The sequence below is a fragment of the Gossypium arboreum genome, chromosome 3 (assembly GCF_025698485.1).
Source record: "Gossypium arboreum isolate Shixiya-1 chromosome 3, ASM2569848v2, whole genome shotgun sequence".
NCBI lineage: Eukaryota > Viridiplantae > Streptophyta > Magnoliopsida > Malvales > Malvaceae > Gossypium > Gossypium arboreum.
Window position 1 is genome coordinate 39,747,120 of NC_069072.1, and position 14,437 is coordinate 39,761,556.

At 32.7% G+C, this 14,437-nt stretch overlaps 1 protein-coding gene across 1 annotated transcript; it reads left to right on the forward strand.

The window, feature by feature from the left end:
- Positions 1-6,844: 6,844 nt before the first annotated feature.
- On the forward strand, positions 6,845-10,611 carry LOC108474668 (phytosulfokine receptor 1). The gene has a single exon (XM_017776661.2). It carries the CDS (start codon positions 7,283-7,285, stop codon positions 10,319-10,321), a length of 3,039 nt encoding a protein of 1,012 aa, XP_017632150.1. The 5' UTR covers positions 6,845-7,282; the 3' UTR covers positions 10,322-10,611.
- Positions 10,612-14,437: the final 3,826 nt, after the last annotated feature.

Sequence of the window (14,437 nt, forward strand, 5' to 3'; positions counted from 1 at the left end):
ATCAAATTAATATATATTCATTATTTTCATATTATATTTAAGGGTAAATTACACCATTAGTCACTAAACTATGGGCAAGTTTTCATTTTGGCCACTTAACTAAAAAAGTTACAATTTAGTTATTAAACTATTCAAAACTTTTCATTTAAGTTACTCTACTATTAAAATTGATGTTATATGGCTTTCTCTGTTCATACTGCTTGCACAAGTCAAAAGCTCTCTTTCCCCTTCTCTTATACAGTTCAATTTTCTTTCATGAAACATCTTTGGACATTATGAATCTGAAAACCAAAATTCAAATAGTTTTTTCTTTGATTTATAACACTAACCATTAAATTGACTTGAATCTAAGGTATGTTCTTTTACTCATCGATGGATATTGATTCACCGTACCAATAATCGAATCATTGCTTGGAGTTTGTTGGTGAAAATTAAAAAGAAAAAAAGTTTAACAACTTAGTGACTTAAATAAAAACTTTTGAATAGTTTAATGATTTAAATGAAAGTTTTTAAATAATTTAGAGACTAAAAGGTAACCTTTTTTTAATTAAGTAGCCAAAACAAAAATTTATCCATAACTTAGTGACTAATAGTATAGTTTTCCTCTATTTAAATATGAATATACGAAAACTAAAGTAAAATATTTTAAGTGAAAGATATGATAAAAAGTTTACATGTTTTAATTTAATTGATTAGGCTTAGAATTTATACCATCAAAAGGAGTTTCGTAACAATATTTAAATATTTAAACTTTTGGTTGATATATTAATTTAGTTAAAAATAATTAAATATTTTATTTTTATAAAATAAATTATATTAGTATGTGGGATGTTTTTATATTTTATTTAAAATCAACAAAAGGGAAGGTATAATAAGATTTGAATCTAGGAAGAAGACCGTACAGGTTTCGTTTCGAATCTTGGTGGACTCTAGAGGAATCTTGTGAGGCGGAGATTAGAAAGCTATGGGAGGAAAGTTCTGGCTCTTTCTTAAATCACATGGTGAATCTTACTAAGGGCTTGAAAGTTTGGGTAGGCAAGATCAGGCATAAAAGAAATCGGCAGGTAAATCAGCTTAATAGGAGGTTGGAAGAATTAAATTGTGAAGAGAGATCGGAGGAGAATTTGGGTAAAATTGTCGAGGTCAAACTCCATCTAAATATGGAGATAGATAAAGAAGAGAGGTATTGGGAACAACGTGCTCGTGCTAATTGGCTGAAAATGGGTGATAAAAATACTGCATTATTCCATAAGTACGCATCCTAGAGAAGGCGTGTTAACTAGATTTGAGGTCTACAAAGATCTGACGGCTCTCTTGCTATAGATAGTAGGGAGGTGGAGCCCGTTGCTAAGGGGTATTTTTCTTATCATTTTATGTCTAGAGGAATAGGGAATATGGATCACATACTTTTTAGGGTGCATTCGTGTATTTCAGAAAGCATGAATCGAATTTTGTTGGCCACTTATGCTAAGGGAGAAATTATTGAGGTGTTAAAAGGAATGGGGCCTACAAAAGCTTCAGGTGCTGATGGTTTCCAGGTAATTTTCTACCAGAAGTACTGGCACATCATTGGTAAGGATACTTGTGACTTTTGTTGAGATATCCTTAATAATGGCAATTCTTTGGAAGAAATAAATAGGACTCAATTGGTGCTGCTTCCTAAAACTGCTAATCCTACCAATTTGAAAAATTATCGCCCCATTAGTTTGTGTACTATTATTTATAAGATTATCGCCAAAACAGTGGCTAATTGACTTCAAGATGGGTGTATTGATGATGCTCAAAGTGCGTTCGTTCCCGATAGACTTATTCCGATAATGTCTTACTTGCTTATGAAGCTTTTCATGCTTTTAAGAATAAAAGAGCTGGTAGAAAAGGTTTCATGGCCTTAAAATTAGACATGAGTAAGGCCTACGATAGAGTGGAGTAGCCTTTCATTAGAGGGATCATGACTAAAATGGGTTTTGCAGGTAGGTTTATCAATTTTATCCTCAAATGTGTCAATTCGGTCCAGTATTCTATTTTAATAAATGGAGAGGAAGGGTCAAGTTTCAGGTCTTCTAGGGGTTTGCGCCAAGGGGATACTTTGAGTCCCTATTTATTTCTGTTTTGTGGAGAAGGGCTTTTTGCATTAATGAGACTTGCAAGTCAGGAAGGAAAATTTTTGGGAGCTAAGGTATGTAGATCAACTCCACCTATAACCCATCTCATGTTCGCTGATGACTGTATATTGTTTGGGGAGGCTTCAAATAGAGGAATCTGTGTGCTGAAGGATATTCTTGAAGAATATGAGTCTTGCTCGGGGCAGTGTGTTAATAACAACGGTGTTTTTTAGTTCGAATGTGGAGGATCAAGATAAGAATTTGGTTTTCCAGATTCTTAATGTTCGGTGTTCGACAAATCCAGAGAATTACCTTGGTCTTCCTAATACGATGGGTCAAAAGAAAAAAATGGCTTTCCAAAATTTGAAAGATCAATTGAAGCAAAGGATCAACAATTGGAGTCTAAGGCACATTTCACAGGGGGGTCGAGAGGTTTTTATAAAAGCTATTTTGCAAGCACTTCCTACCTACACTATGGATTCTTTCCTTTTACCAAGATTGTTATGTTTAGAATTGGAAAATATCATGAGGTCATTTTGATGGAGGAAAAAAGAAGGAAAGCGAGGCATGCATTGGTGTGATTGGAAGTCCTTATACGCGCTTAAGGAAGAATGTGGTATGGGTTTCTGTAATTTGAATTATTTTAATATCGCTTTATTGGCTAAATAGGGTTGGCGTTAGTTACGTAATCCTAACTTTTTACTAGCGCATACTTTAAAAGCCAAATATTATAAAGAGTTTGATTTTTTAAACTCCAGGTTGGGAAATTTACCTTCCTTTACTTTGCGGAGCATTTAGGCTGCTAAGGTACTTCTCTTGAAGGGGCTAGGCTGAAGGCTAGGAAATGGCAGACTAGTCTCAATTTGGGAAGACGCATGGATCCCTGGAAATGATGAATTCAGAATACAGAACACGAATGTCAATATGAGTGTTCTAAGAGTTGCTGATTTAATTGATGCTAACGCTAGAAAATGGAAATCTGAGTTGATCTATAATACCTTTTCGGAGTAGGACGTAGAGAGGATTCTTTGTATTCCCTTGTCGTTGAATGAGCACGACGACTTTGTCATTTGGTGTGGTGAGTTGACTGGGGAATTTTTGGTTCGGAGTAGACATAAACTCCTTTTACATGATGATCAGAATGACATACAGGCAAATTACAATCAATTTTACAAAAAAATTTGTGGAATCTAGATCTACCCTCTAAAATAAATATTACAATTTGGCGATTTTCGCGAAACTTTCTTCCTGCTTTTAGTAATCTACACTACCGGAGATTGAGGGGTTCTGCCACTTGTAGTCGGTGCCAAAATGAAGTGGAAATGAGGGAACATTTGTTCCGCGAGTGTCCTACAGTAAAGGAAACATGGGAGTCCTTGAGTATAAGCTGGTCTCGTTCAGTTGAAATTACTGATTTCAGAGAGTGGTTAAAACTTATTTTTGAATCCAGATCTACGGCTACTTGCAGAGTCATAGTATGTACACCATGGGCGATTTGGACTTCCAAAAACAGATATATCCATGAAGGTGAAGTTAAAATGGGTGCTCAAATCGCGGTTTTTGTAAAAAAATTTATATAGGAACTAGATAGGTTAAGAACATCTATCACTGTTGAGCGGCTTTGTGTAGTGAGATCGGTTACTCCAGAAGGAACGAGACTTAAAATTAATTTTGACGCCGCTTTCAACAAACATAAAAAAGAATTGTGTTCTGGGTTAGTTATCCGAAATGCTAAAGCGGATGTTCTTTTTTTAAAAACAGTAATGAATTCAAACATACCGTCTGTCTTTGTTGCAGAAGCGGTGGCTTATTTTCAAGCGATGCAACTTAGCATACACCTTGGTTTGAGGGAGGTGAAGATCGAGGGGGATTCGCGGTCGGTGATTTGTAAACTACAAAAGGAGCAAGAGGATAGATCTGAGATTACTGCGTTTATTAAGGACTCTAAAAGCCTAAGTTTAGGTTTTTAGACTTGTGTTTTCCTTTTTACAAATAGAAAAGCTAATAAGGTTGCGCATATAATTGCATCTGAAGGAATAATAATGAGGGAATCAACTTATCTGGAGAATTTGGTATCGCCTGGAGCGACGGGTCTAGTGGCTGAGGACCGAAAGAGGATGGAGAACATGGGAGAACTGAGAGGACGGAGGGTTGACGAAGAAGAAGAAATTGGTTTTTGAAATCTAACTTTTAGGAGAGCATTAAAGAAAGGTGAAGTACTCAAGAAAGTTTTTTGGGGGTTTTTGAAACGGTTAGCTGATGATTTGATGGATGATAATTAATTTTTAACGTTTGTTGCTTTCAAGGGGGTTTATTTATTGGTTTCCAACTGGAGCAAGAAGGCTTTAGAGTATCCCTTTTGACGTTTTTTTGCTGGTTAGAGTATTTTGGGCTGTTTCTTGATTTTATTGTGTGTTTTGGGTTTGTCTTGGGTTTTTCTTTGGGTTGTTTTGTTTAGACTTTGTTTTGTCATTCGTTGCCTGTTTGTGTTGAGTTTGTTTTGGTTTTTGTTTATTTGGTTTCGTCTTGGTCATTATATTGTTTGGGTTTGTTTTGTTTTGGCCCAGTTTCAATATAACCAGTGAGTTTTATTCAAAAAAAAAAAGATTTGAATCTAGGATGTATTTAATTTTACTATTTTAATCAAAATATTTTTTTAATTTTGGGTAAACTATTCAGATAACTATCCAAGTCTTAGCAATCTCCTGGTTTGGTCACCAAATTTTTTTGTGAATCTAGTTACTTCAATTAGATCAATTGTAACTTTTATTCACTCTATTATTAAAATACTTTTGGTCACAACATAAAATGCTGATATGGTTGAATATAATAACAAATTTAATTCATAACATTTTATATATTTTGTTAATTTAATCTTAATTCTAAAAATTTAATAAATTTAACATATAACATGTAATGTTTACACATTATGTCAAATTGATTCTGATTTTAAAAATTCATAGAAATAAGAGTAGAGGTACTTAAGCTTGGAGTTAATAATTTGGAACTATATTTGTAGGGCATATATAGGACAATCTTATGAGCCTTGGTCACTAGGCGTGTTCAAATGGTTGGTTCGGTTATTAACTAAATTGAATTACTATTAATCAAATTATCCAAAATGTAAAAATTTTTAACCACTAATTGAATCGAAAATTTTTCAAATATAATAACTTAACCGGTATATTTCAGTTAATCAAATTATCGAAATTTATATATTTTTGTCTTTTAATTAAAATAAGTATAAAATATATAAAAAATATGTTGCTAATATTCATTTTTTAATAGTTCAATATATTATTTATTTTGATTATTTGATTAATTTAATTAATTATCTGATTTTAAAGCAAATTAATCTTATAACTGAAATTTAAAAAATTATCAATCAATTTTCAATCAAATTAAATACAATCACTATCTAATTAATTTAATTAAATCAATTCTATCAATTAATTTAATTTTAACCAACAACACCTCAACTGCACATAGACGCCACTATTAAACAATTAACTCACGCCTGCGACTTGGACCTTTTGCCAAATCAAACTCCACTATCAATTTCTAAAAGGAAACCGCAGGCAGGCTCCAACAATCAAAATCAAACTCGAAAATAAACAAAGCTTTATTTTTAATGTAACTTTTAGTTAATGAAAATTAAAATTTTTTATTTTTATTTGTTTTATTTATGTATTTTTAAATATTTTAATTTTGAAACTTTTATGTATTTTTAATTAAAATTTTATGATTTTTTAAAATTAGGATTGAATTGATATAATGTGTAAATATTGTGGATTAATTTTATTAAATTTTTAGAATTAGGAACAAATTGATAGAAAATATTAAAAGCTAACTTTGTTATTATGTCTAGCCACATTAATATTCCATGTGTTGGCCAAAAATATTTTAAAGGTGGAGAGATTAAAATTACAATTAATCTAACTAAAGTGACTAAATTAACAACAACGAAATTGTGACCAAAACAAGAATGCATTAAAACTTGGGAAATTATCTAAATAGTCTAATCTTTAATTTTTATATAAATTTTAATAGTTATATTTTAAGCTAACTATACAATTGTTCCCAAATTATATCACATTTCTCATTAGGCACCTAAAATTTTATTGGAGGTAAAAATAATACATAAAATATAAATTCCATCTTATTTTACCATAAAAGTGTACAACATCTAATAAAAATATATTATGTGTTACATTTTATTAAATAATATTATGTTTTAGAGTAAAATAAGATGAAGTTGATAGTTTAAATGTAATTTATGAGGAAAAGACCTACAATTGAATAACTTAACAATTTTTCATTTAAGCATATTTTTTACATGGAAATTTTCTCATCCTATATATTGTTTTCTTGGGAGGCATTTAGGCTATTTCCCTAATAAATGTCATTAGTGATTACCAAACTTTGCTGCCCTTTAATTAGGCTGCTTTAGGTTTAATTTTGTTCTTATCCTAATTTGTCAGAGTATAAGGAAATTTTTCAATAATATTTTTTTGTATTGTACAAGTAAAATATTAATATTCACACATATAATGGGGATATATCCACATTAAACATCAAAGAGAATTCATTATTTCCTTTAGTTTTTTTTTATTTAAATTTTGAATCATAAAAATATAGCTGATTAATTTAGAAATTCAAAAAGTCAGACTAAATTGTAATAAAAAAATAAGTAGTCAAAAGTTAAGAAAAGTTTTTTTTTTTTTATAAAATCCAAAGGACATCTGTGAGCTGACCGGCCATCGCCAGTGATACCAACAGTTTACCGGTTAACGCATCGGATAGTTGTGTGCTTTCCATATGCCAACGGCTTTAATGGCGCAAAGCAACCTCTAAAGTCTAAATAAATAAAAAGATCCCCCAATATGAGAATAGAGAAGCAAAACCAAAGGCAAAGCACCTCTCAATTTCACTCATTTGACAATTGAAATCTGTGGTATGGCCAAATCCGTGTTGAAGTCAAAGCCACCATTTTGCTCTTCCTTTCCCTTTCCCTTTCCCTTTCCCTTTCCCTTTCCCTTCATCTCATCTCTTCTGTTTTGAGCTTTCACCCTCTCTCGACCCCCAAATCTCACAACCCACATCGGAAAAATTCTTCTTTGGTTAAAGGGGTTTGCTTGTTTCTCGTCCTCAGCATACAAAGCTGCTCTCTTATTGTTGATATGGGGGCTCAAGGCTGCTGGGCTATGGTTATTATTCTTGGGTTGTTGTTGCAACCTCAGTTTCTCAGCTCTCAAAACCTGACATGCAATCAAAAGGACTGGACTGCTCTCCGGTATTTCATGGGCAATTTGACAAAAACACTTGAAGGTTGGACGACAAATTCCTCTGCTGATTGTTGTGACTGGGAAGGCATAACCTGTGATCCTCCATCTGCTGGTAGAGTAATCAAGTTGGAACTGCCCAATAAAAGGTTATCAGGCAAATTATCTGATTCTTTGTATGGTTTGGATCAGCTTAAAACTCTCAATCTTTCCCACAATTTCCTTAAAGATTCATTGCCACTTTCTTTGTTTCATATGCCGAATTTAGAGCAACTTGACTTGAGCTATAATGACTTCTCTGGACTAATCCCAGAAAGCATCAATCTGCCTTCAATTCGAAGTCTTAACATCTCTGCCAATTCCTTGAAGGGTTCCCTTCCTTCCCATATATGTGTTAACTCCACTGGAATTGGGTTCCTTAGTTTGGCAGTGAACTATTTCTCTGGTAATATTTCACCAGGGCTTGGAAAATGTTCTTCCTTGGAGGAACTGTATCTTGGCACAAATCAACTCACTGGTGTGGTGACTGAAGACATCTTTGAGCTTCGAAATTTGAGACGTCTGGGGCTTCAAGATAACAACTTGGGTGGGAAACTTAGTCCTGGTATTGCTAATCTCTCTAATCTTGTTCGTTTAGATATTTCTTCAAATAATTTTTCTGGAGAGATCCCGGATGTGTTTAGTGAGCTAAAGAGATTTCAGTATCTTATAGCAAATTCAAATAACTTTAGTGGTGGAATTCCCAGTTCACTGTCCAATTCTCCAACCGTTAGTTTGCTGAATTTGAGGAATAATTCATTGGAGGGTTCTATATATCTTAATTGCTCTGCTATGGTTACTTTGAATTCTCTGGATTTGGCTACCAATAAGTTCACTGGGCCTGTGCCTGATAATCTTCCCTTATGCAGACAATTGCAAGATGTCAACCTTGCCCGCAATAATTTCAGTGGCCAAATCCCTGAGAGCTTCAAACAATTCCATAGCCTCTCTTATCTTTCCCTCTCGAATTCGAGCCTCCATAATCTTTCCTCTGCTCTTCAAATTCTGCAGCAGTGTAGGAACCTAACTGCTTTGGTTCTCACCTTGAATTTCCCTGGTGAAACATTACCTGATGATCCTAATCTGCACTTTGAAAAGTTGAAGGTTCTTGTTATTGCAAGCTGTCAACTTAGAGGTTCAATTCCCCAATGGTTGAGCAAGATTTCTGCATTGCAGTTGTTGGATTTGTCATGGAACCATCTGAATGGAGCACTTCCACCATGGTTGGGAAGCTATAGGGATCTGTTTTACTTGGACTTATCGAACAATTCGTTTACTGGAGAGATCCCTAAGAGTTTAACTGAATTACCGAGCCTCATTCATGGAAATATCTCACTGGAGGAACCTTCACCAGATTTCCCTTTCTTCATGAAAAGGAATGAAAGTGCGAGGGGATTGCAGTATAATCAAATTTGGAGTTTTCCACCAACACTTGAACTTGGTCACAACTTTCTTAGTGGACCAGTTTGGCCTGAGTTCGGGAATCTGAAAAAGCTTATTGTTTTTGATTTGAAATTCAATAATCTCTCTGGACCGATTCCGGAAAATTTGTCTGAGATGAGCAGCTTGGAGATTCTGGATCTATCACATAATGACTTAACTGGGACCATACCACCTTCACTGGAAAGTCTCAGTTTTCTGTCTATCTTTAATGTTGCCTACAATCGACTTTATGGGAAGATTCCTTCTGGAGGTCAATTTCAGACATTCCCGAATTCAAGCTTTGAAGGAAACAATCTTTGTGGTGATCATCGGTTCAGTTGTCAAGATAATACAAGTGAACATGTGTCTCCAAAAAGATCAAGAAGGAACAAAGATATCATCATTGGAATGGTTGTTGGAATCATATTTGGGACAGCCCTTTTGATTGGCCTTATGTATTTGTTTGTTCTGCGTACACAAAAACGCAACGAGGTCGATCCCGAGAAAGAGGAGCCTGACACCAATGATAAAAATTTAGAAGAACTCAGTTCAAGGCTAGTGGTGCTCTTCCAAAATTGGGAATCCTACAAGGAGCTTTGCATTGATGACCTTTTGGAATCAACCAACAATTTTGACCAAGCAAATATCATCGGTTGTGGTGGTTTTGGTCTGGTTTATAGAGGCACTCTCCCAGATGGTCGTAAGGTTGCCATTAAACGGCTTTCTGGTGATTGTGGTCAGATGGATAGAGAATTCCGTGCTGAAGTTGAAGCACTTTCAAGAGCTCAGCATCCAAATCTTGTCCATCTACAAGGATATTGCATGCATAAAAATGACAGGCTCTTAATATATTCTTACATGGAGAATGGTAGCTTGGACTATTGGTTGCATGAGAAGGTTGATGGATCATCCTTGCTTGGTTGGGAAACAAGGCTGAAAATTGCACAAGGGGCAGCTAGGGGTCTAGCTTATTTGCACCAGTCATGTGAACCTCATATTCTTCACAGAGATATAAAGTCAAGTAACATTCTTTTAGATGAGAATTTTAAAGCTCACTTGGCCGATTTTGGTCTTGCAAGGCTCATACTTCCCTATGATACCCATGTCACCACTGATCTGGTAGGAACATTAGGCTACATTCCTCCTGAGTACGGACAAGCTTCAGTTGCAACCTATAAAGGTGATGTGTACAGTTTCGGGGTAGTGCTTTTGGAGCTTCTGACCGGAAAAAGGCCCATGGATATGTGCAAGCCAAAAGGTACCCGGGATTTGATCTCTTGGGTGATTCGCATGAAGATGGAAAACAAGGAGAGTGAGGTTTTTGACCCGTTTATCTATGGCAAGCAGCATGATAAGGAAATGTTGCGGGTTCTTGAAATCGCATGCCTTTGTTTAAACGAAAGCCCTAAAATTAGGCCTACAACGCAGCAGCTAGTTTATTGGCTTGACAAAGTGACATCGTTATCTAGTGTTTGAACGCAACTACATGAAACTCCGGTTGTACAGCTAGAAGCAGCAGCAGAAAATTGGTAGTTTTTCATAGTAATGTCATCCTGTTGTAAATATTACTCCAGATATGTGGTGTATCAGATTCTGCTGCTCTCCAACATGGAGAACTCTGACAGAAAGCAACAAGCATTTTTATGATTCACTTTGTAAGTTTTCACAATCGAACAACAAAATGTTTGTTTCCAAACATGTAAAATACATATAATTCTTTTGTATGTAATGGTGATACGAAATGTGAAGATTTTTTTTCCATTGAATGTTATGCCTTCTTTTGCTGTTTTGCATGGTCCTAAGCTTTCCTACTTGGTGTATTTGTCGTAATGGTTTGTTGGTAAGGAAAACTTGGTTGTTGGGTTAAGTTAGAATATAAGGTTGAAATGACGTGGGGCTGCATCCATTACAATCAACCATTTGACATTAATAAGCAGCAATTACTTGGTCAAAAGTTGGGAAATACTTGAATTAAAGAAATTTTTGGGTCCACTGTAGGCTTCTGAAGACAAATTTTGGTAAAATGTTTATAGCTGACTAAGGGCCAACTTGTTCTTTTTTTTTTTATGTCATTTTCAGGTTTGACTATGTGGCCAAACCTAATTAAAATTCCCTTATATAAAACTTTTAATGCATAATATTTTTTCTCTCTAACTTTACAATAATTTTTTTTTTTTTTTTTTTGCATCTTTTAGCTTTTGAACTTGTATTTCTTTTTATCAGATCAATCCAAAATAGATGGAAAAGTTAGCGTTTATTAACTTTGCTAGTGTGGCATATATGTGGATTGCCATATATATACCATGTTAGTATTTAATTAATTTTTAAAATTTAAAATTATTAAGAAAATATATTTTATACTTTTAAATAATCTTAATGTTTTTAATTTTTAAAATAATTTATATATTTTTAATTTTAAAGTTTTAAAATTAATTAAATACCAACGTGGCATTCACGAGTATGCCACGTTAAGAAAGTTAAAAGAATGTTAATTTTCTTCCATTTTAGGTGATTTAACAAAAAAGCAAATTTAAAAATTAAAAAAAAAGCGAAAAATTAAAAGAAAGTTAAAATAATTTTTTTTATAAAGTTGGGGACAAATAAATTATTATGACAATTTTAAAATATTAAATGATTAAATTTCAAAGGGAAAAAAATATAATTACATTAAATTGTTAATAAATCAAATGAAAGTGGGCCGGCGAATAGTTTAGAGTATGAGGTAATAGTTCCAAAATTATTAAAATAGGAAAGGGTGGCGGCTCAATTCGGGCAGGGGGCTTGCCTTTTGCCATCAAGTTGTTGAATTCTCTTTTGGGTCAAGTTGGTTCGTGAAAAGAGAAAACCAACAGAAACTAAAATAGGAAAAAAAACTTGTTAGATTGCCACACATTCACGATATGCACGAAAAATATTTATATAAATAAATTTATATGTGTTCTTAGTTGAAATGAAAAAGTTGAGATAAGATTATAATGTTTTAGTTGAAATTATCTATTTGTCGCTAGTGTTGTCCAATAAAGTAAGTGGTTAGCCATTAAATGTGCTCAATTTCCATGAGGAAGAATACTCCCAACATAATGTCTAAGAGATAGAGGTGAATAACCACCACATTACACCTCATAAATTTTATTATATGTATGTTTTTAGGTTTATCAAAATATAAAAAAAACATAAATACTTTTAAAATAATATTTATTACTTTGTAAAGAAATAAATTTTAGCAATTTTATAGGTTAATGATTGATATTAACTCAATCAAACACATTATAATAATAACCAAACCTATTATTATATTAATTAGCAACGCAGTTATGGAAAATATGAGTTGGGAGTTTAGTTTTTATATTATTCTGCCAATATTAATTTTGAAAATGAAAGAAATTGTGATATTTGCATGTTAGATATGTATGACTGACTATAATTTATTTTAATGAATTTTTTAGTTATAGTTTTCCTCCATTCTTTATTTATTTTAATATTCTTTTCCTGGGATTTTTTATCATATATTTGTAATTAATTTTTTATAAAAAAAAAAAAAAGAAGGTTGTGCTTTCGGTTCCATTAATAGACTGAAGTTAAGCCCTGCATATCTAATCTCTCTTATCAAAAACAGCTATTTATCTAGTGATTTTCAAATAAGTATAAACATTTTTATTCATCAAACAATTCAGCAATACTAACATTTCCATTACTATATTAATTTATTATAAATTTTTGAGTAAAACTAACCATTTATATAAATTTATGTATTTATATAGCACAACCACTGTGTATATGAATTTCTATAAAACAGTTTATATTTAAATAAAATTGTATATTTTGTTCCTACAGAAAATTACCATTGAATTATGTTTTATAAAAATAACTATTTATATTTTATTTTCATTCTTTGTGTTAGACTGATCTACATTTCAACTATCATTTGATCCAATAACAAAATCGTTTTCATAAAAGAAAAATTCAAAATTTAGTCTTTGGTGGTATGTCTAAATAATTACAGCATAAAATTAAATTAGTAGGAAGCATAATAAATGAAGAATCGAAAAGAACCGAACAAACCTATTTACGACATATGCACATGTTAAGATTGAAAAGTCATGCATCCTAATTGTAAATGATAAAACTCAAACAAAACTCAAAAGTCTAAGCTGCTCAAGAATACTAAGGCTTGGTTGACTTTTTATTTTAAATACATTTAGGAAGTTTTACTTTCATATTCAAACCTACGCCATATACAAATATTAAAATGTGTAAATTATAAAATAGTAGAAATATTAAACCCAAAACCCAAAAGTGAGCAGCATTTGTAAATGGAAAAAGGAGGTTTAAATAAGAAGGAAAAGAAAAGTGGAAGGATTATGTTAACAACCTTGTTGAAAAGATGAAGAGAAAATATGGAGATTGATTGGAGTGTAGTTAAAGTTGGTTAACTGCTCATTTGCCCTGTAGTTTAACAAATCAGATGCCATTTTTTCTTAAATAAATCATTCAACGTTCCCACACTCTTGAATTCAACACATCATCGGACAGATACCAAAGGCATTGAAACCAGTGAATGTGATAGACGTGTATGCAGGGAAAGTAGTCAATGGTTTTGGCAGCAATTGGTGATCTGAAGCAAGACAATTCTTTGCATGCATTCAACAGCTAATCTGATATTTGGAATACTGAAACATCTAACTTACCTCTAAAGTATTAATTCCAAACAGCCATTGAATTGATGGCACGATTCACCACCATCAGAAATACATGCCTAAACTCTCTACATTTATAACTCACCAAAATAATCATTTTCATGTGGAGGAAAAACATGTCACCTCACCTCAACCATCATGGAGGTTTTTATATTAAAAGTTAAATTATATTTTACTCATTTTGCTAAAAAAATTAGTAAATTAGTCGTCGTATATTACATCAAAGAATAAACTCGATAATTTTGTTAAAAATTTCATCCATTTCTAATATTAAAAACTAGTGTGAGTTACACATGCCTTGTCACGTATACCTCATGCTAATTTATAGGGACCAGTTTTTAATAGAAGGATCATTTTGCTCCTTAATCTAAAGTACAAGGGCTAATTTACCCACTTTTTAGTAAAGAGGGAAAAATGCAATCTAACTCCTAATATAAGGGTTTCCACGATACTTTTATCTATGGAAGAAGCTAGACACCAACATTTCACTACCATTGCTAATACCCTTCATTTGCTTTTTAATATCCATATTAACTTATCTTACTCATACTTGAGCGTGAGTGTCGTCTACATATTTGATGAGTTTTTAGAAGATCATATCTCAATTTTTGGATGAGCTTTAAGGAAAAAGGCAGCATGTATCACTCTTTCAATTTGAGGTTTCACCTTCTGATTAAGATATTTTGGATTTTAGAACTAAAGTCATGGTGGAGATTGATCCAAGATAACCACTTAACAATTCATACCAAAACCAGAATTAGGTGGAATAAGGTAATGGAATTAAAGCATTGACCATGTAATTAAAAAAAAAGTCAAATAAAATTTTCTTTGACAAGTATAATTTGAGCCATCTACAATCAAAATCCACACAATAACTTAAAACAAGAGTGACATC

Coding starts and splice junctions, on each gene's coding strand:
- LOC108474668 (XM_017776661.2), top strand. CDS start 7,283: ATGGGGGCTCAAGGCTGCTGGGCTATGGTTATTATTCTTGGGTTGTTG.